Source organism: Coloeus monedula (genome assembly GCF_965178545.1).
Source record: "Coloeus monedula genome assembly, chromosome: 2".
NCBI classification, from domain to species: Eukaryota; Metazoa; Chordata; class Aves; order Passeriformes; family Corvidae; genus Coloeus; species Coloeus monedula.
Genome location: NC_138782.1, coordinates 2,295,689 through 2,316,784, shown reverse-complemented (window position 1 = coordinate 2,316,784; position 21,096 = coordinate 2,295,689). Strand labels below are relative to the sequence as shown.

At 39.3% G+C, this 21,096-nt stretch overlaps 1 protein-coding gene across 1 annotated transcript in view; it reads left to right on the top strand.

The window, feature by feature from the left end:
- Positions 1 to 21,096, top strand: part of CCDC88A (coiled-coil domain containing 88A) — a gene marked incomplete at its 5' end in the record, with an annotated part of 61,921 nt that overhangs the window by 6,767 nt on the left and 34,058 nt on the right. Inside the window, 7 exons of the mRNA XM_082277208.1 lie at positions 7,843 to 7,951; positions 11,605 to 11,674; positions 15,304 to 15,362; positions 15,968 to 16,051; positions 16,619 to 16,759; positions 17,902 to 18,071; positions 20,899 to 20,980. Coding sequence (XP_082133334.1) covers positions 7,843 to 7,951; positions 11,605 to 11,674; positions 15,304 to 15,362; positions 15,968 to 16,051; positions 16,619 to 16,759; positions 17,902 to 18,071; positions 20,899 to 20,980 — 715 coding nt within the window. The remainder of the gene's footprint in view (positions 1 to 7,842; positions 7,952 to 11,604; positions 11,675 to 15,303; positions 15,363 to 15,967; positions 16,052 to 16,618; positions 16,760 to 17,901; positions 18,072 to 20,898; positions 20,981 to 21,096) is intronic.

The window sequence follows — 21,096 nt, the reverse complement described above, 5'->3', positions numbered from 1 at the left end:
AGAATACAAATACTAGGAGATGTATGAGAGAATGTAGGCAAATGTTACATTGTCACTAGTCTGAAATTGGGTGGGGAGAAAGATGAAAATGTGTATTTCATTGTTAGTCATTTACTTAGAGTGGGTTTCTTTCCCTTCCTAAGGAAGGGAAATTATCTAAAGTCAAGGTGCTCTAACCAGAAGTACTTAGTGGTAATCTATGTGGTGCTGTTTTTACAACTGAAGAGCTTTCTAATCACTAAAACTGCAATATATGTGTAGCTCTGGTGCCATCTTACTTGGCAGATCACACATCAGTATTTCCTGCAGTTCTTAATATTCAGTGCTGAGGTGTCTACCTGTGGTCAGACTACTGTGAGTCTAAAGTAGTAACTAATTTTTTTTGAGAATTTGTAGCTTCAGCAAAGTTCAAAGTCAAGAGTAAAATGAGTGAACATTTTTCCAAGTCCTTCAAAGGAGAAATTATTTTTGGTAGTTATATGATTATCAAATAAAGCAAAGTACATGCTGCTGTGGTGGTTAGGATAGAAGAAAAAAACCTGTACTTACAAACTTCTCTTAAAAGTTTTTTTCAAGCTTAAATAAAGAAGGCTGCATAAATATGTATTGCTTTTAAATGCTACATAGTAATTTTCCCTTTTATTAATATTTTAAATGTCTTAGAAAGCATATTAGCTCCACAAATGTAATTTGCTCAGGGCCGTAAGTGTTTATTGTCTTCTCTGCTTGCTGTTTCCTGGCCGTGATGACAACTTGCTGGCCCTGTTCTGCTTCTTTTATAACTGTGCCTGATGTTTCTTCCAAACTAATACCCGCATGTTTGCAGAATGATCCTCCCAAGGTGCGCTGTGAAAACACTTCCTCACTCCAGTGCCCTGGGATGTTTGGTGCCAAGTCATGCTGCATCTTGTGATGCAGATCTGGGTGTGCTTACGTGTGAAGCCGATCTTACTGTTGTGACAGGATTTCTGGGGGTGGCAATGTTTGCAGCTGTTCCTGTGGTCAGTTGCTTTGAGGTGTTAATCACAAAGTTGAGTAGTTCTCAAGTACTCTGTTTGTTAATTGGTACTGAACTGAATAGGTCTTGAAAATCTGAACTCATCTCAGAAGTAAAAAATGTTGGCTCTGAGAGTGCTTGAAGTAGAAGTCAAAACTTCAGGCTTCATGATCCTTAGTATTTTGCTTCTATGGCATGTCCATCTCCTTGCTTTTTGGACCTTTAGCCTGTACCCTCTTGCATCCCGGGCACCTTTGGGGTTTAGTTTGGTTTGAAAAGTGATGTGGTGCAAGTACAGCAGTTTAATTCTCTCTTTGCAAATGAGATTTGCTGCTAAATTGTCTGTAGTTAAAAAACCCCTCCAAACCAACAAGATGTCCCTTGAAAGATATTTAGATTGTTGGAGTAGTGTGTGTGTTTGTCAGACTTTTTGGTTTTCGTGTGTTCCCTGAATAAAAAGTTTTGTTTCTTGTAGGAATTGTCAAATTTTTAATGCCTAGATGTGTTTATTTTGTGTATCAGTGTTAAGTGTTCTGTGCTGCGCTAGATCCTATAGATTTTCCTTTCTGTGAGTGGCACTTGTTAATTTGGTGGCAGCCAGATTACCTTTTGCCAGCTGTGGAGCAGAGAGGCTGCTCCACCTCCATTGATTTGTTGTGGGGAGCTCACCCAGGTTACTTGGTGCAGTCAGCAGTGACTCACTAGGTTCAATTTGTGGCTGAAAGCTTTATTTTTTTTACATGCTACCTTCTAGTGTGATAGGAAAAGAATAGTCAAGATCAAGGTGAAACAATAGTAATAAAGTTATTTCATACTGTTTGATGATAAAGACAGTGGTTGCTCTGTAAACTTGGAAATTTGGATTTTTAGGGGGATGTTGATTCAGCTACAGGTGTGTGCTTAGTCAATGACAGGTGAACTGTTTTACCTTCTTTCTTGTTTTCTCATACATTTTGTTCATCTGCATGCATCTTCTTTATTGCTGTTAGGGAAAAGAGAACAGAAATAAATTTGGGCTGTTCTGGACTCAGTTTGGTTTGGTTTTTTTTTAAACCCTGGGAGGAAGAAACTAAAGATCAGTCATCAGACCTGTTGAATGTACTTTGATTTTGCCTGGCTGTTGGCTCATTCACATGTAAACCTGGGAGTGTAGAGATGTCAGGGGATGTCTCTTCACGCTGATACTGCTGCTGCAGTGGGACCAAGCAGAGGTTGTGATGTGCAGCAGGTCCCCATCCCTGCTGGGAGCAGGCAGACGCGGGGTTACTGGGCAGGACACAGTAACCTGTGCTGCAGCTCTTCTAGCACCCTCAGCAGTGAGGAATCCCGCAGCTCCTGTGCTGGGAGTGCCAGCCAGGCTGCTGAGGAACCGTGCAGCTGCCCTGGGTAGTTGAGCCCGCTCAGAGGCTGAGCTGAGGCTGGCAGGAGGGAGGCTGTCTGCATATGCTCAGTATCCACGGATACGTTCTTGGCAGTGCTCCCTGTGATCCCACCAGCCACTCCATTTGGGTTAGGCCAGTCGGTCATGGTTTGATTGGTTTTTATTTTTAAGTAGGCATAGGGCTTCAGCCTCCTGACAGTTTATGATGTTGGACATAATCCTAGGAAGTGGGGTTTTGCACAAGGGCCAAAAGACTTTTGATGCTAGGTGGGCTTCCTAAAGCTCGCACGATCACGAGGCAGAAAACGTTGGATACAGCTGTTGAACTTTGGGCACACACAGTCGATCCTTGCTAAGTGCAGAGTTAGCAAAGTGCCCTTAAACTGAGGTATTGGTACTGATTTTGTGGCAAAGGGTGTCTCAGTGTTTGGGACATCTTCAGATGTTTGAGCAGATGTCTGCAGAACTACGTGACCATTTCAGCTGTTCATTGGCTGCTGCTCAAACAGTCTTGAGGGTAGAAATGCAGGTGTTGTACAACTAAAAGGTAGATTGTCAAATCTACCAATTATTCTCCAGTGAAAGCCCCAATTTTATTTTGACTTTTTTTATTGTTTTGTCAGTAAAAGGACGCTGCTGTATTAAATCTCTTTGTAAAACATGTTTTGAGCATGCTTATTATTTTCTTGCCAGTAATAAATAATGAAGATGCCCCTTTATTACTTGAAATCTATCCCAAAATTTTGTTAGCAGTAATTATTGAAATATTTGACAGATACCCAGAGTGAACCTCAGCATTCCAGTAAAAGGACTTTGCAGAAAATAAAACTTTATTAGGCAAGCAGCATTTGTTTGTACAAGTGAATGCTGTGCTACTGTAAGCTAAACCACAGGGTAGCATTTCACTGAACTCACCAAATACATTCAAACAATGGTATATTTCAAATTAGGGTGTGTTATGATACCAGACTTAATCATTAAGTACCATCAAGGAACAGATGGCAAGGGAGGACACAACTGGTTTGCAGTCTGCATAGATTTAAGCATGAGGCCATTAAGCTATCACATTCCCATTTCTGATAGATTTTGGTCAATGAAAAATTAAAGACACATAATCCCTGATTATATGAAGTCCCAATCTGTGATTCATGACTGAATACTGGTAGTATTTCAAAATCACTGAAGTTCTCTCTGTAATCAGGAGTTTTAAACTAATGCATTATTGGGATAGATGCTCCTGTCTGGTTTTATTGCTATTGAAATTAATGTATCTTGTCATAAGTAGGTTGCTCTTAAATGTAAAATTGCTTAAGGGTATCTTTTACTGCTCTGCTTCCTATTGACTTCTAGACAGATTTGCCCTATTTTGCCGGGCTGTTTGCCACTGAAGCAGCTCAGTATCCCCACCTCATAAAAGGAGCAGTTCAGAGCATGGATGGCCTTAAAAACGTTTATAGTAGCCACCAGAATCTTACGGTTTTAAAAAGCTGCTTTTTAAAGCTTTGTGATATAAAGGTCTGTCTTGGAACCAGTTATCTTCAAAATTATTTGTGTCCAGTTTATTTCGGTGTCATTGGACCTAATGTGTTATAATAAACAGAATTGCTTTGCATTAATAAAAATATAATCATTATAAACATTTTACTGGTCATAACAATTCAACGGTTCAGCATATGGGTGTAAGTACTTCATTGAAATATTTAATAAATTAGTTTTCAAGAACTGTAAACTAGTTTAAAGATGCTCTTACAAGGTTTTGGCAGTTCGTGTTTAGAATTTGATCTTTCTGTGTGAAAAATATTTGCACATCAGATTACTTTAGTTATTTCAAGTGCTTGGTAAAAAAACGAATACCCCCTGACTTGGACCAGCCTGAAAAATGCAATTCGACAAAAATACAGTGGAAATGTGTAGCCGACATCCTGCTGTATTATTTCCTCTTTGAGAGGGACACATTAAGACATCAGTACTTAAGATGAAGAATATTTAAGATGCTGTTTAGTGGATTAAGGAGACTGCTGAGCATTCAGGTTGGAGTCTTGGAGAAAATGAGACCTGGTTATCAGTAATGGAGTGAAGGTGGGTTTAGTTATTTTTTTTAAATAAGGAATCTCCCATTGAAGGACCTGATCGCAGTCCTTTCAGTAACAGTGGTGTGAGGAGGGATCTGTCAGGCCTGTGCTTGGCTGTTCCATACACAAACCTGACAGTTCTAACACAATCTGAAAGGTAGAAATAAATCGGTGACTGAAGATTAGGGAGCTCTGTTAAGTACCAGCACAGAGGCCACTTGGTAGAAGAATCCCTCAGTTTTAAACATTTGCTTTTCAGCATGAGGTTAATTTTAGTAGGCAGCCTGTAAATAGTCTGTGTTTATAATCATTTGATGACCTGATGTGGTTAGAAAGATCTCAATTACTGTAGCACAGAGGTAGAGTCCTGTTTGCACTGGAAGGTGCTGGAAGCAGGATTTCACTCTGGGAAGCATTGGAAACAATTTTCTTGCCAAGTCACTCATCCTAGTCATGGCTAACACTTATTAATTGGGAGTGTCAAAGACAACTGACCTCCCATGGTTGTAGAATAATGAGCTAAGAGGACATTCATTACCAAAAAACCAAAAAAAGGAATCTACTACCAACAGTGAGTTATTGAGGGTACATGTTTAATTAAATTTAAAATGATTGGCAGAGATTAGTAGTGTTAGTACTGATGTCTCACTACCTTGTTTTTATTGAACCTCAAAAACAGTGGGTTAAATTTCTTGTTACCATTTCCTATTTCAAAGTTCTGCTGAAAAATGTTAAGGGAACTTTGAGTTTGGGGCTTCTGTTGAGCCCTTTACCACAATCTTTTGAAAAAGTTTAAAATTACTAAAATAAATTTGTTCTGTGCGCCAGGTTGTCCCAGGGTTGATGTTCTGATTTTAATTGCTGGTCATCTGCACTAGCAGAGCTTCTTATAACTGGACAGTTGAGTTTTTCAAGTGGTAAAAATACAGTTCCAGAGCACATCTGTGGCCCAAGTCTTCCCAGCAAAAATTCACAAGCTCACTAAACTGCTTCCTGCAATTTAAGCCAACAACAAAAAGCCAAACCAAAACAAAAAAAACCCAGCTTTCTGTTTTAAGCTACAGGAATGAATCATTTTGGCACTAAGCAAGTCAGCTTGTCGTAGAGGAAGGTGAGGTTGTTAAAAGCAGCCCAAGCCTTCCCTGGTGGCTGGGTCTGATCCCCTGGTGTCAGGAGGATCCAGTGCTATGCAAATGTTAAAGTTTTTGCTCATCCAGGATCAATCTCGGTGTCCAAGTACAGCTTTTGAAATGAGGAAATGGAAAGCCTGAGCTTTTATGACATTTGTGTTTTGGGTTCTTGTGGTTGCACACTAATTTTTGTGTTGATGCTAAAATAAGAGCTGTCACAAAATCCAGGAAACCCCTGTGCTCTGTTTTGAGTGCTCTAAAGGGAGAGGCATCTGAAATGTGTGGCTGTAGAAATGCTGCTGAAGATGATGAAAAAGCCCAGAGATAATCCCATGGTCATTAAGATTAAAGATGAAGATTAAGGGCCCAAATCGGCCTTTTGGAGATATGAATGTAGAAATAGGAGACTTCAGCTGATCTCTGTAGGTCAGCAGGATTTATTGTGGATTTTCTCTTCTGATTTTAACAAATTTGAATGAATTCAGCATAGAAAGGAGTCCAGTCCTTACATCTGCAAAGCATAATTATTTTTAGCCCATTTAGTTGCTTTTTCAGCTACAGGTTGGCTGAACTAATAAACCCAAGGTCACATCTTAGTCACATGGTTTGGCTAATATGTTCTAAAATGTGTTTTAATTGTTCATAATATTTTTAGGACCATGGTGATGAGCATTTAGGAATGAGGCAATTACTCCTGTCCTAATTTTCCTAGATTTGTAATAATAATTGCAGAAAAAGATACTGTGCCTACTGCTTTTCTTTTCAAAATGTCTCTGTTTTGGAGGTGCATTTTTTATATGACCTGACTTCCTTTCCCAGCAGTGTTTTTTCTATTATTTCCAGTTGTGCTTATAAGCCAGGAAATGCTGATAGCAATAAACTGAAGAAAAGACATAAATATGTCTTTAAAAAATAATTTAATATGCTAAAAGTTAAGCAAGCTGTAAAAGGCAAATAAAGTTTGTGTAGGGAACTTACATGTAAGTGAAAAATATGTAATTTGTACTGAGAGTATGTGAAATTACCAATTAGTGATAAATTGCATCAGAGTAAGTCATGATAACACAATGTTCAGGTCATTTTTGTCTTATAGCAAATGACTCCTCTTTCTGCATTTGATTCTGACTCTAATCCTTCGCCTGTGTGTGAGTTACTGAATTCCCTTACTTCTGCACGTTCCCAGGATCATTCTCCATTGCCATAGTATTTTTTGAAGGTTGTTTTTTATTTTTTTTTCCTCCCAAAGTTTGCCAGTGGCTGTTCTGGAAAGTGTATTCTGTATTCCATTGTCTAAATCATTAATGACAATGTTGAATAAAACCAGAGCCAGCAGACACACATCCCTGCAGGAAGCCCTGGCTTGACAGGGAGACATTGGTAGTTTGTTTTTGAGTGCAGCATCCCAGCCAGCTCTCATTTATCTGATAATAATATCATCAAACAGTACAATTATACCATTAAATATCAAAAGTTACATTGTGCAACTGTATCAAGAATCTTTGTAAAAGTGAGAAACTTCACATTGACCATCCCTTACCAAATCTTTAAACATTTCAGAGAGTGTTGTTGGGGGGTGCTTTGATTCTGCCTGGTTTTCCATGAGAAATCCCAGTGAATGGTTGTAGTGCTGTCCTGTGTGTGTTAATAGCTCGTTGTGTTACAAGGTACTGAAGAAGGGTGGCTCACCTGCATTTCCTCAGATCCTCCCTGCTTTGTGAAGGAAAAAGTGATTGATTTCCTCTTTGAAGCCTAGACAAACTGGAGAAAAATCTGGTAGTATATGATACTACATGACAAAAATTCCAATTAATACTCCTTTGCTGACACATCTCAACGATCTGTAAATATATTTAAAATAGTGTAGAGTGTGCTGGCATGATGTGTTTCATATTCATCATCATTCTAAAAGTTAAAAATTACATTTTGTTTCTTGTGCCTCGTGGTAGTAAAATAACATCATGTAGCCACAAAAACTTCCCTGTCAGACCCATTCCCTGGGAATTGTGGTGGGTGCTCCCAGTTTCAGGCTGCATTGATGGCAAACAAGAGTGTGGGCCTGGCTGGCTGTGTCAAAGACACATTTCAGGCTATTTCCATCTTCCTCAACTCCTTATTGATCTGTGGAGAGGAGAACAAGGCATGGTAATCAAGACAAGGAATGGCTGTGCTGGCACATTAACTATACCATTCGTTTTATACAGAAAGCTTTAAAGATTAACGTAATGTGTGTTTCATGTATTCTTTTTTCTTTTCTTTTTGCAGCAATCCAAAGTCTGCTAATCAGAGGATAAACAAAAAAGTAAACAATGATGCATCATTAAGGATTCAAAATTTGTCTATTTTGGTGAAGCAAATAAAAACTTACTATCAGGTCAGTAATTGTTTGTTGTCTTATGTTTTGCCTGGAATTATTTCTGAACTTTTTTCCTATAGTTACGGCTTTGAGGGTAACAGGAATAAAGTCATCAAGAGATATTTGTATGGATGGTTGTTTATATATCTGGTCAAATTTTTTATCACTATTTACAGGTATAAGGGTGGTGTGAACACACTTTTGTATGAATGATGGTCTCTTTATAGAATAAGATACTTTGTGTGTTCAATTACTCCTGTAGTACATTAAGTACTATTGGTTGGTATCTTCTGAGTTGAAGTAAGTTTTGTGCCAGTGAGAGAGATTATTACATGTGCATTTAGTCTTGTAAATGGAATTTTTGTAAGAAAAACGTGGTGAAAGTTACTGGGCTTAGAATGAATTTGGGAATTTGTAGTAAACACAGTGAGGATCTAAGTCAGAGCTGTGGAAGAGCCACTGAAGTTTTATGCCTTTTTATGCTGCTCCTGTGCCTGCTGGGTGCTGAGCTGGATAGGATGTTGTACACATGGACGTGCCACAGCTGGGCACTGCAGCTGTCACCAGCGTCCCTTTAGTGTGGCTTTTAGTGCCCTTCCACACTTCCCTGCTCCTTCCTGCCAGGAGAGCCCAGACCTGGGAGAAAACCTTTGCTCTGCCTGTCCCCACACATCCTGGCCAGCCTGTGCTGCAGTCTGCTTCTCCTCCTGGGTACACACATAGCGTGTGCTTTCCAAAACTCCGAGTGCAGTGAGAATTCCCAGCTGTCACTGCCGTGACCAACCACGGAACATCTTCCCAGCACTTCCCACCCTTCTTTCCTTGGCAGCCTCTGTGCATGGATATATGTGTTGCCTGCTAAGGCCCATGTGCTTTTCCTTTTCCTAATGGAAGTCGTTTTCCACCAGGCATTAGTGTTCCACAACTGGTGCAACAGACGGCACAAACACTGACAGGATTGATCTTTATTGGAACACAAAGCATTCCCTGTCCTGCACTGGCCTCATGGTATCGCCAGTCCAAGTCCTCCAGTATCGGGCAGAATTGCTGGCATTTAGGTACCTTTGGATGATTCAGGATTGTGGATGTTGCTCCAAACCTTTGTGATAGAAATAAGTTTATTAGAGCTTTTTTAAAATAAAAAAGTATTCTTATGTAAGAAATGTTAAAAACAGTCACCATGCCTTCAATGGTCCAAGCTATATTAAACTGCCCTTTCAACTGTTTCACACAGTTTTCCCCCCTTTCCCTCCCCAGTCTTTCAGGGTTTTGATCACACGTGAGGGACCATGCAAACACGGAAGGGCTGGTGTTCTAGCAGGAGTAGAGGCATTTACTCTCCAAACTGGAGAGCTCCTTTGAATTCAAAATTGCTTTTTGCCTGTGTAGATGTTCACTGCCCTCGTGCCTGCAGGGAGGTTTGTGCTTCGTGGTAGTGGAAGTGTTAAAGGATGGACTGTTTCACAGAGGGGTCAGTTGAGTTCCTGTCACCTGTGAAATTCCCCAAGGCAGGAAAGCTGGGGCTTGATGGATGCCTTGGAATCAATCTGAGAGGCCTCCCTTAGCCTGGGGTGAAGCAGGAGCCTCACACCCCAGTGCTTCTGAAAGCTGAGTGTACAGGCACCAGTGCCTGGGAGTGTTCCCTGGGGATGCCTGGGATCCCAGGGGAGGGAACAGGAGAGCACTCACTGTACTGAGAGAGGATATCATTGTGTTGGAATCAGACACTGATGAATGTGGGAATCTGGAATTTTTGCAGTGTGTTAACCTAACTCTTAACACTTCTCATTGTGAGCTTGTCCATGCTGGTTTGTTCCATGTGTTTTTACAACTGTGGAAAACCTCCTCCCAATTTAGGGAATAATTGCATCAGTGCTGTGGATGTACTTGTCAAAAAGCCCGCACTGGTAGAATGTAACATTCAAAATTAAGGTGTAATGTTAGATTAGTCAAGTTTATTTTGTTCCTGTGTCATCTTTGTTGTTCTCTGGAATTACAATTCCGGTCCTGAACCAGTAATTTGAGCGTGTACATTTGTTGGCAGGGTAAGGGTGTGGAACTGTTCTCAGCAGTTAATTCAGGACTGTGATTCTAAATTTTTGGTGGGCTTGAAAGGTTTAATCCAGTGAGCTTCCGTGACTCTCAGCAGATTTGACTGAGGATGTGAAAATCTTCAGTACAATAAATGCTAATGAACTGTCAAAGTTTGTGCAAGCTAACCCAGTGCTGAGGTTTAACACTGAGTGACAGAAAAGGTGTCAGACATCTCTGGAGCAAGGCAGAGGTGTTGTAAGGAAACAGGTGATCATGTCCATACAGGGCACATATTCTGGTTACTTCTGCTCATACTCTGCTTTATGTTACATGATCAGCTTTATGATAGCATCATGGAATTATTTGAGGTACTACCAAAAAAGACCCCCAAAAAACAACAAAAAGCCACTCTGAAAATACGTGATTTTCTTTCATAGTAGCTATCGATAACTCAGTAAATTCCTTATATTTTATCTGTTTTGTATTGATTTAAAGCATTCTGTGGTGCTCTTCATGTCTTATTTCTATTTGAAAATTGTCTTTATCAAAGTCTGAGAAGTACAGGTGTCATGGTTGGTTGAAATTCATGATATTTGAGGAGGTCAAAGCTGTTTTCTCCCTCCTTATAATTTGTCTTAGGCATGCCCAGAAGGAATGTATGTTTTGCAGTCTACTATTAATCAATTCAGATATAATTTTAATGTCCTGTATTAACTGATGGGAACTTTCAAGTATAGTTGTGGCTAATAATTTCTACAGGTGTTTTTAAAGAAATACAGGGTTTTTTTCAATTAGACCTAAAGCAAGTGGACTTGTGTTAGGTTTTTGCTTACAATATGACACCTGGTGTGTGCCTTGGACTCTTCTGGAATACGGTTTTTTTTGAGTAGGAACATTTTATATAGTAATGGATCTGTCACTGTGGAAAAACAAAAAGCCTGACTATAGGATAGGAATAAACATCTGGGAACAGGAGAAAGACTATTCTGCTTCAGGAGAATTAGACTCTGTCTAGACTGGGGATTTGACCCGATTACAGCCATTACAGGAGCTCCATTGATGGAATCCATGGAACAGATAGGCAGAGCTGCTGCCTGGTGTGTGGCATTTCCAAGCTGAAATTCCATGTGATTGTGCAGACAGGGGTTTGTACCTTTATATTCACAGCTGGTCCAGTGTCACTGCAGCAAAAACCCCTGGGATGTTCACATCCACGTTTTGGTGAGGCCAAAGAAAGCGTGAAATAAAGGAAATGGATCCTTTGCAGTAGAAATGCACCTTAGAGCCAGTAAAACAAATGTGTATCAATACATTAGTCAGGGAAACATGAGCATAATAAATTTAAAGGGTTTTGCTTCATTCTGAGACTTGGGATCTCTTTGGCTTAAGATCCCTAAGCCAGCTCATTGCCACAAGAGGATTTTCCTGTGTGAGATGATTGTGCAAACCAGTAAAACAAGGCTTTTGTAGAAGTAACTTGTAAGTTTGATTTTTTTAATTGGAATGCAAATAATTAAGTATTGAATGTCTATGCATGAAGTCCTGAAAAATATTAAACTATTTAATGAATACTAATTTCTCTTTAGTGGGTGTTGATGTACATATGATGTAAATAATGTTTTGATTAACTTTTATAGGAGACTTTGCAGCAGCTGATCATGATGTCTTTGCCAAATGTGCTAATAATTGGCAAGAATCCTTTTTCTGGTAAGTTTATTTTTGACTAAGATGAAAATGTATGCTGGTGTGATCATTTATATTCTTTTACTGGAAATAAAATTCCTATAGGATTGAGCCTTTCAGCAGAAGATTGTGTAAATACTTTATCAGATAAGTGGTTTAATAATGATGAGTAATGATTTAATAATGATTTTCTTTGTCCATACTAAGGGTCCACACTGTAAAAAATGTGTTCTGCCCCAGCTTCAGCCCTGGCTGTCACTAGGATTTATACTGAGCCCGAGTGCATTTCCCAGCAACCAGGGAACCACTGATGGCACAAAGTTGAAGTTTCATGTACTCCCAGCTACTGCACTTTCACCTTTCTTTACTTATGTCACCGCTGAGGGAATTGGCAGTTCAGTGCATCTCACTTGATCCAGCTCCTAATCCTTGTTTTTCCTTCCCCCAAACTCTCCTGCTTCTCTTGCATCCTTACCTGAAAAATACTGCAGTTACCTTCTTGCTTTCTCCCCTGAACTGACACTGTCTTCTCCATGCTCCCACCTTCTCTGCTTCCAGCTCTGAGAGTTGCAATTTTCAGACCAAGAAAATTAGCCTGTGTGGAGCCAGCTGACTATCCACAGCCACTTGGGAATCTCTGCACCATGCTCTCAATTCCAGAAGCACGGAGCAGACACACCTGGCCTGCATGGAGCCACTATGGATTGGGCAGAATTTATTTACTTGGGTCTAATGTGTCCCAGGTGTTCTCCTCCTGATGTTCTGACACCTCAGCAGAGAGGTCAGGAACTGCTCTAACAGGCTGTGTAGCTTCCCCTGGCTGTTTTTATTTCTTTGGGATGTCTTCTCTGCCATGCTTCTGTGTCTGTGGGCCAGGGGGTTCCTCATGAGCCAGAAGAACCATCTGTGTTTCCTCACTTCTCAGTCCCAGGGCACGTAATGTTGGTATTTTCCATATCCCATCTGCACATATCCCATCTCTGTAGGTATCTTGCTTTAATTCTTTTGGTTTTTACTTTCTGCTTCTGAATATTGCTGCTTTTGCTTCCGAGGTCACAGCTTTTTCAGTTTTTATATGTGCAGCTGCTGTCATATGCACCAAGAAGTGTGAATGTGGTCTCTTCCTTTCCAAAAGAGCAGAATGCATTGTGCTTTTGTAACTTTGATTCCAGACTTTCTTAAAGCTTTCGAAAGACTCCGTGGATTTGCTTAGAAACCAGATTTACTGGAAAAACAGATTAAAAAAACCCGAGGTCATAGTATTGTTTTGTAGTTGACATTTTTTATTCTGTTCAAAATACTGAGAGAAAATGTCTTAACAATATTGTGTAGTATAAGATGACATTTTATGGAAAATGCACTATCAAACCCCACAGAGATAATATTGCATTCAGTTGTATACATTCAATTTTATGGTTTGGTCATTTTTAAGGAGTTGTCTTTGTGTTCTGGGATCTGTGGTTTGGCAGCTGGAACCTTTGCTGGTGTGTGCTTTGCTCTTCTATGGGGATGTTTTTGGATTTGTGAGAAAATTTGGACTTTCCTGTAGCGTAGCCCTCACATGGAAGAAAAATTGTTATGCTTGCACAACATTCTTGAAGGTGTTTCAGATCCGTGCTGGAGTTCAATCACAGAGTTTGGACTGAACCAGCAGATAGACCTGTTCTTTTGGGTTCTATCCAGAACCTTTCCCCTTTGAAAGTTAGGACTGCTCTTGCTGTGTCAGCTTGGAAAAGGATCTCATCCCTACATGGATTTTTAAGCTTTTTTTGGGCAGGTGCAGGGAAATTAAACCTCAGTGACCTTTGGAGACACTTGCTGTGTAAATCTGGTTGCATCAAGGCAAGCCCTGGAGTAAAAGTCAATTCCCTGATAAAGACTTGGATTTGGTCCACTAAAACTTAGGCTGGAGGTGTGATTTTTCACAGGGATGTCTCCCAGTTTTTCCCCTTTGCACTTAAGGAATGAGGAGTAGAGAAATCCCGGAAGATGCCAAACTGCAGATGGCAGGAGCAGATACCAGAAGCAGTTGGCTTCTGGAAGAAAATGCAGGGAGAAGGCTGGAGTAGAGGTTTGGTAAAACAGGTCAGCAGGGATTTTATCAGGAAATATTTCCTGAGCTGATTGGCAGGAAGGCAGTTGGAGGAGAAAACTGGAGGACAGCAGCTACAGCCCGTGACTGTAAATGTTAAATTAAATTACAAAGGGATAATGATGAGGCAAAGGGGAAGGGGAAAGATTAAAGCAAGTTCATATTTCTGAGGGAGCAAGGCAGGGAAGGATGGAAGCCTGCGGAGGGTGGGAAAGGGATAAGAGTGAACACAGGGAGGATCAAATGGTGGCACAGGGTAGGGACAAAGTTCAGCAGCAGCTTGGAGGGTGTAGAAGAGAATCATCTATTTCTGTGGTTTTGATGGAGGAAAAGGAAGAAAAACATAGAAGATGAGGGAAGCTGAGCTGGTTCAGTATTTTGCCCTGGTCCTTCGGGGAATGTGGAGGAGAGACAAGGAATCAATATTCAGGCAGGCGTTTGAAAGCCAGTCAGGAGATGAAGAGTGAAGAGGAGCTCAGGGATTACTTAAAAATTTTAAAAGTGTGATTAATTTATTGGGATAAGTGAATGTAGGATATGAGCTGTTGGCATGGATTCCTCCTGTTCCACTATTCCTGTTAACCTTTATTGATAAGAGAGACAGGTGGAATTCCCCTTCTTCACCTGAAGCAGCTTCTGGTGAGACACATTCCGTGATGTTTTTTCTGTTTTGCCATAAAAGACTTCACAGCTCGAGCCTTTGGAACACAAAAAGTCTGAATAAATGATTAAAATTCTCCCATTTGAGTCCACATTTTTTGTAATGTGTTTATCCACCTGAGAAACCTCTCTGGAAAAACTCAAATATTCCATGTTCATTTGGATTATAGACATTATGTAGTTCCCTCCAAAAGAAGCAGCTTGAGTCAACCCCTGAACTATTTTGTCATCCTTGAAGCATTTGCCTCATGGCATTTATGTTCTAGATATAGAATATATTTCTATATTTAGTTGCAAGATGAGGACATTGTGAATGTAAAAAGTAAGAAACATTTTTATTAATCTGTAAAGAGTTCTTTAACTTAAGCTTCTTTAGGAGATTAAGATGCTTAAGGCCAGATTTGGAAACACATTTTGATTTTTTAGATGTGCAGATGAATATCTAATACAGCTTTGTAAGGAATTTAAATGAACTTGTCACCTAAGTGAAAGAATTTAAATGAACTTGTCACCTAAACTCTTCCAGCTTGGGAGTGGCAGATAATTTAAGCCCTTTTGTAACTATCTTGAGATATTCGAGATTACCGTTGAAAACTTGATTGTAGGTCTCCAAAGCACTTCTAAAAATGTCACTCTGAAGTTTTGCTTTTTGAAGGGCTAAATTTTTTTTTCCATTTGAAATTGTTATGGCTGTTGAGGTGTTTGTTAACTCTGGAAGTTGGCAGTTAATGGCGAAAAGGACTGAGCTGAAAGATGGGCTTTTCCTCATCTGGTTGTTTTCTAAACTAGGTTAACATAAATTTTATGGAAATAATGAGAAAACCTGGTGTTTTCTGAGGTATAGGGGAAGAAGCTCCAATTACAATTGCACTATTACCATTTTTTCTTGTTTTCTTCTTAGAACCAGGTACTGAAGAAGTAAAAAAGCTCCTCCTGCTTTTGCTTGGTTGTGCAGTTCAGGTAGGTTTAATTATGGTTGTGTCTCTATGAAATTTTTGAGTTACTGATCTCTTTTCGTATTATTTTAATACTTGGGGTGGTGGTATAAAACTTTTCTTCCTTTGGTGGTACAGTTGGATTCCTTGAAAAATCTGAACATTCTGACAATTAAAATGGCTACAACCCTACACCTCTTATTGCACAAATACCTCCAAATGTGTATGTAGGATTTCTAATGGGTTACTAATTTCAATAGTGTTAATTTACCTGATATTGTAAAGGAAGGAAGGAAATGGTAAAGCACTGAAAATTCACTTACTGCAGCTATTTTTGTGTTTTTAATAAACCACAAAATTTGAATAAGTAACAATTTCAAGAAACCGCTTCCTTAACCCATTTCAATTTGTTTTCCTTGTATCATTTAATTAGTGTTGAAAGTTATAATTACTGTAGCATGGCATAAATTACAGATTTACTGGTCACCAGAATTATTGGATGATAATTTAGCCATGTGACCATTGCAATGTCAGCTTTATAAGTTTAAGCCCTTTGAAATACAAAAGAGGAGTGAAAATACTTGTGATTATACATACAAATGTGTATAAAATAGATGTCTCTATTTTTAGTGTCAGAAAAAAGAAGAATTTATTGAAAGAATCCAAAGTCTGGATTTTGATACCAGAGCAGCTGTTGCAGCCCATATTCAGGAGGTATTTTGGGGTTTTTCTGCTTTTAATATTGGGGGGTTTTTTGAGATGAGCTGTTGTATTGCAGGAAGGGGAGCTGCACGTGTTCAATGGCAAGTAAATTGAGTATGTGATTTGCATATTGAGTGGTTGTACTAAGCAGAAAAAGGCTTTTATTTTTTCACTTGATTCACCAAAAGATTTCATGATTGAGCATTTTTGGATTATATTTTTGGAGCAGTACCAGAAAGCGAGTTTGTTGCTTTAAGGGTTTCTTAGTTACATGCAGCAAATTTAGTTTAGTGGAATCTTTGTATGCAAATTTATTTATAAAATACAGTTGCAATCAATGTATGTGGTAGGTAATTTATAATACATCATTGTCACCTTGCCAGAAGGAACAAGGTGCTGCTTCCAGATAGACGAAAACCCCCCTCCATTTCATATAATTTAATATATTTTAAATGGGTATTTTCATACCTTGTATAGAGAATTTAACCTGTAGAGTTGCAGCTGTATTTTCTTTATGCTTCCTTTCTACTCTTAAAATTTCAAGAGGAAGTTTTTTCTCTTTCATTTCACCCCATGTAGGTAACTCATAATCAGGAAAATGTGTTTGACCTGCAGTGGATGGATGTCATTGTGCTGACACAAGAGTATGTTGAACCTCTCCTGAAAAATATGGCATTGCATTTAAAAAGACTTATAGATGAAAGAGATGAGCACTCAGAGGTATGGATGTGGGTTGGTGCTTAAGAGAAATACAAGAAATCTTTTTTTTTTTTTTGAGATGATGCAGCTCAGGATGTTTCTAACTAACAGTTTCATTTTCTTCTGACATGTTAAAGCAAGGCTTCTTGACTGCCAGAAAGTTGTTTCAGGGAGTTCCTTTGTGCAATTTGTTAAATAAATGTAGGAAAGTTAACGTAGGAAGGATAGCAGGTGGTATTTTCTGTGTAACTGAAATGTGAAATAACTTCAACATTCATCTGTAGCTGAAAACAGAAAATCCAAAGCTGTTTCAGCTGCATTTACCAGGAATCAATAACCCATCAATTTGCAAGCCAGTCACTGAAAGCTGCCTGTTCTAGTCCTGTATCCTGTTGTCCAGGTTTGAGGGGGATAAAGCAGAATCCATACCAGGAGAGGACGTGTTGCAGGCATATCATGAGGCACAGTTGTTGTACCGTGTCAGAATCAAGGAACAGAATTGTATTTAATAAAAATTACAAGTTATGAATCATCTCGGTGGTCCCAGATTTGCCCCTCAGTAGAGTGCATATGTCAGTGTTGCAATTATTCCAGATATTCCTTTGACATTTTTTCCAGATCACAGCCTTGACAGGAGTAAAACAGGGTAGGGGATGGCAGTGATGCCTTTGTGCACAAGGAAAAAACAAAGGAAAAATACCTTAAACTACAAGAGATGTTCATATTAGGCTAACCCCTTTATTTATAGGAGGAAATAGGGATATTCCTGTAGGTCTGATGTTTTATTTAGTTGTTAAGGATGCTGCTGCTCACTGAAGAGCACAGCTTTGTTTAGAGATACACGTTTATCTTTATTTTCAAGAGGTGGTGGTTTTCAAGGAATTCACACCATTCATTACCCAGTCCATTCTGAGCACTGGTCATTTTGTGGGCTTAAAAGTCTAAATTTAAAGTGAAAAATAAAATTTCAGATAGCCCGATGGTCCTGTACAAGAGCTGCAGCTCTTTGCTTTGGGTGTAGAGGTGCAAGTAGAGCTTTTGTCTTCTGTGGCCAAAACCTTTCCATCATTCTGGTGCCATTCCAGTGTCTGATATGAATGATACACTCAGAGATGGCTCTGTGAATGCCACTCTGGACTTTTGCCTGTGCTCTGCTTCCCCAGACCATCATTGAGCTGTCAGAGGAGCGGGACTGTCTCCGTTTCCTGCCTCACGCGTCGGCGGCGCAGTCCCCGTGCGGCTCCCCCGGCATGAAGCGCACGGAGAGCCGGCAGCACCTGAGCGTGGAGCTCGCTGACGCCAAGGCAAAGATCAGGAGGCTCAGGCAGGAGCTGTGAGTACCAATACACACTCAAATCCTTTCAAAATGCACACTTCTAGTCCTCTTAGACCAATTCTTCATCCTTTCAAGTGGTAAATTACAGCTTTAAATGCTTCTTTTAGTTGTTGCTTCCCAGGAGGGATGTTTTTATAATACAAGATTTGTGGACCCATGGGATAAATACAACTTTTCATCTGTGTTTGTCTCTGTTTGTATTCATAATGGTACTTTGACCTAAATTTTACACTCTGGTATCCCTGAAATTGGGGAATAAAGGTGGAAGTCTCACAAATCTCAGCCTTTTGTTCTCAAACCAGGTGGTCATTAAAAGGAGATGGTGCAGGAGGGATTCCTTCTCAGTGACATGATTAGGTGACCTGTTTCCAACAGGAAATACTCACCTATGGTTCATTCATGGTTTAAATTCATTGCAGATAGGACAAAAACTTTCCATTAGAATGATTTCCTGTTCCCCACCTCTTTGTTCCTGTGTAAAAGATTTCTTGTCTGCACAACACGTACTTGCCCCTGAAAACTACTCCTGATTCAGTAGGTTTCTCTGGGCACTTTGTCTTCATGGTCAAGGAGCAAATCTGAGCAGAGTGAGGAGTTATTTAAAGAGAAGATCAATAACAGACCTGTGGAGATTCTGCTTCTCCCTGTAGCAATGTGTCAGTTGTTTTAGCAGAGTGAAGTGTGTGTGTGTGTGTTCTGAATTAAAGTGCTAAATCTGAAGAGATTCAATATGTGTGGAAACAGCACGAATAAAGATTTTTTAAATTCAGCAATGGAGAGAGGAGACAGGTAAATTAAATTACAAGCTGAAGGTGGCATAAGTCGCAATTCCCAGTTTGTTGATCAGATCATTTTTAGCTGGCTGGATTAAGGATCTTGTTGATTTAGTCCAAGGATCCCCTTCCCCCACTGCAGCGTGGTCTCCATGAGGAACAGAGGACAAAAGATAGGGCTCTTTTTTCCTGATGTCTGTATTATTATGTGTCTCCTGCAATGAGCCCGCCCAGGATATTCTATAAACAGCTGCACCAAGAAAATTAGTGAAAAAATTGCTGTTATTAGTTTGATTGACAGTTAATAGATAGCCTAAACAGTGAACACTGGTATGTTCTGTATAATTTAGTCCAATCCTCTCCAGTCTGTAGCTGAAGCGTGCAATTAGGGCAACACTGATGGCTCAGAACAGTCCACATTTTGCACTCTTACTTGAATTCAGTTGGTAAATAAATTCCCTTTACATGTAGCAGTATTTTAAAATATCAGATGGATGAATTAACTTCTGTCTGCAGTATTTGGTGTTAAATGCTGCATCTATTTGATAAATTTAAAATTGCTTTAATGCCAGACTTGAAAATACTCAGTGTAAAATTTATTTATAATCTGGTTTTGGCAGTGAACCTTCATACCTGGTTTAATATGCACTGTAGCTGATGTAATTTCATATAAAAGGTCTGTAAAGATGATTTTTCAGCTGGATGCAAACCAGGGAATATAGAAACTCCAAAGCTGGAAATTGCACACCTCATTTTCTGAGTGTTGAGTTCTGTGTGTTCCTGCGTAGAACAATGACAGGAATATGGATGCTGATGGAAAAGTTACAGAAATCAGGAATACATTTGTGTTTGTGCCTGGTTTCTGAGCACCTCTGGAGGGGGAGAGCTGTGACAGGGATGTTGCAGTGAGCTGTGCAAAGCTGAACCTCCTGTGCTTGTAGGCTCAGTGACCTTTTCCAAACAATGTCTGGTTGCAAAAAGATCATTCATGGTGAAATTGGCTCATTTTTAAAAACAACTGCTCTAGTTTTGTTTGAAACATACCTATTCTTTGTTGGTATGATTGTTTTGAGATTGTATTATACATGTCAGTCCATTAAAGTCTCTTATTTCCCCCTTTTCTACTTTTGTGTCTTACTTGTATTCCAGAATGTGAAGTATACAGTAACACATTTGTGTATGTAATACATCTTTTAAGAATATTCAATATTGGCAGGTTTTTCAATAGCAAATACTTTTTGTTCTGAGGTGCAGTTGAATGTTGAACATCAGGTATTCTTTGTCTGTGAGAGAATTAAATATTTCCTTTGCACTTAGTCATGGTTTAACAAACTCATCTTTCAAAGATTGAGAAATGAGTTGGAAGTTAAGAATGAGTCGTGTAGGAATTGCAACATTCTATGTCAAATTGGTTTTAGCACAGGTTTCTGAGTAGACTAAAACAGACACTCTCTTGTTTCCATAAAATTAAAATTCATTATGTGTTTCATGAAATTACTGAGCTTATTAAGCAGTATCTTCTTCAGCTGAGTAGACACCTAAAAACCTTGATTCTTCTCTGCAAGAAAAAAAGGAATTATGAACCTACAGAAGTGCTTTTAAAATTGGCTTTATATGATTGTGACAAGGGGTTAGTGTCTGGTTCTCCTGGAAAGAATCTGGGTCTTTTGAATGTATATTTTGACATTATTCTGAGTTGACTTTTGGATGTGAATCTCCTGGTACACATTCACGTGTATTGTCTGTGGTTTGTTAGCAAAAACCCCTTATTGTAAGAATTCCTTTCTTGCACCCTGTTTTCTACCCTGCATGAGCAGGAAACAACAATTTAAAGGACTACAAAAAGACTTAACATTTAAAATATTAGAGAAAGACTTAAACCAAAAGAATAACTAAGTCATAATGGCAACCCTAAATTTTATACTCTGATGTCCCTGAAATTGTGGATTAAAGGTGGAAGCCTCACAAATCTCAGCATTTCGTTCTCAAACCTGGTGATCATTAGCAGGTTTCATGGCCATGTTTAACTGGTTTGTGCTTTCTCTTCTAAGTGAGGAAAAGACTGAGCAGCTGCTTGACTGTAAACAAGAACTGGAACAGATGGAAGCTGAACTGAAGAGACTTCAGCAAGAGGTGTGGGTTTAATAATTTTATTATTTAAAAAAAACTTGCCACCACCAGAACAATTCACCACTCTTTCTTTGATATTAAGTATGTTTCCATGTTTCTTTTTTTTTATTTTGCACTCT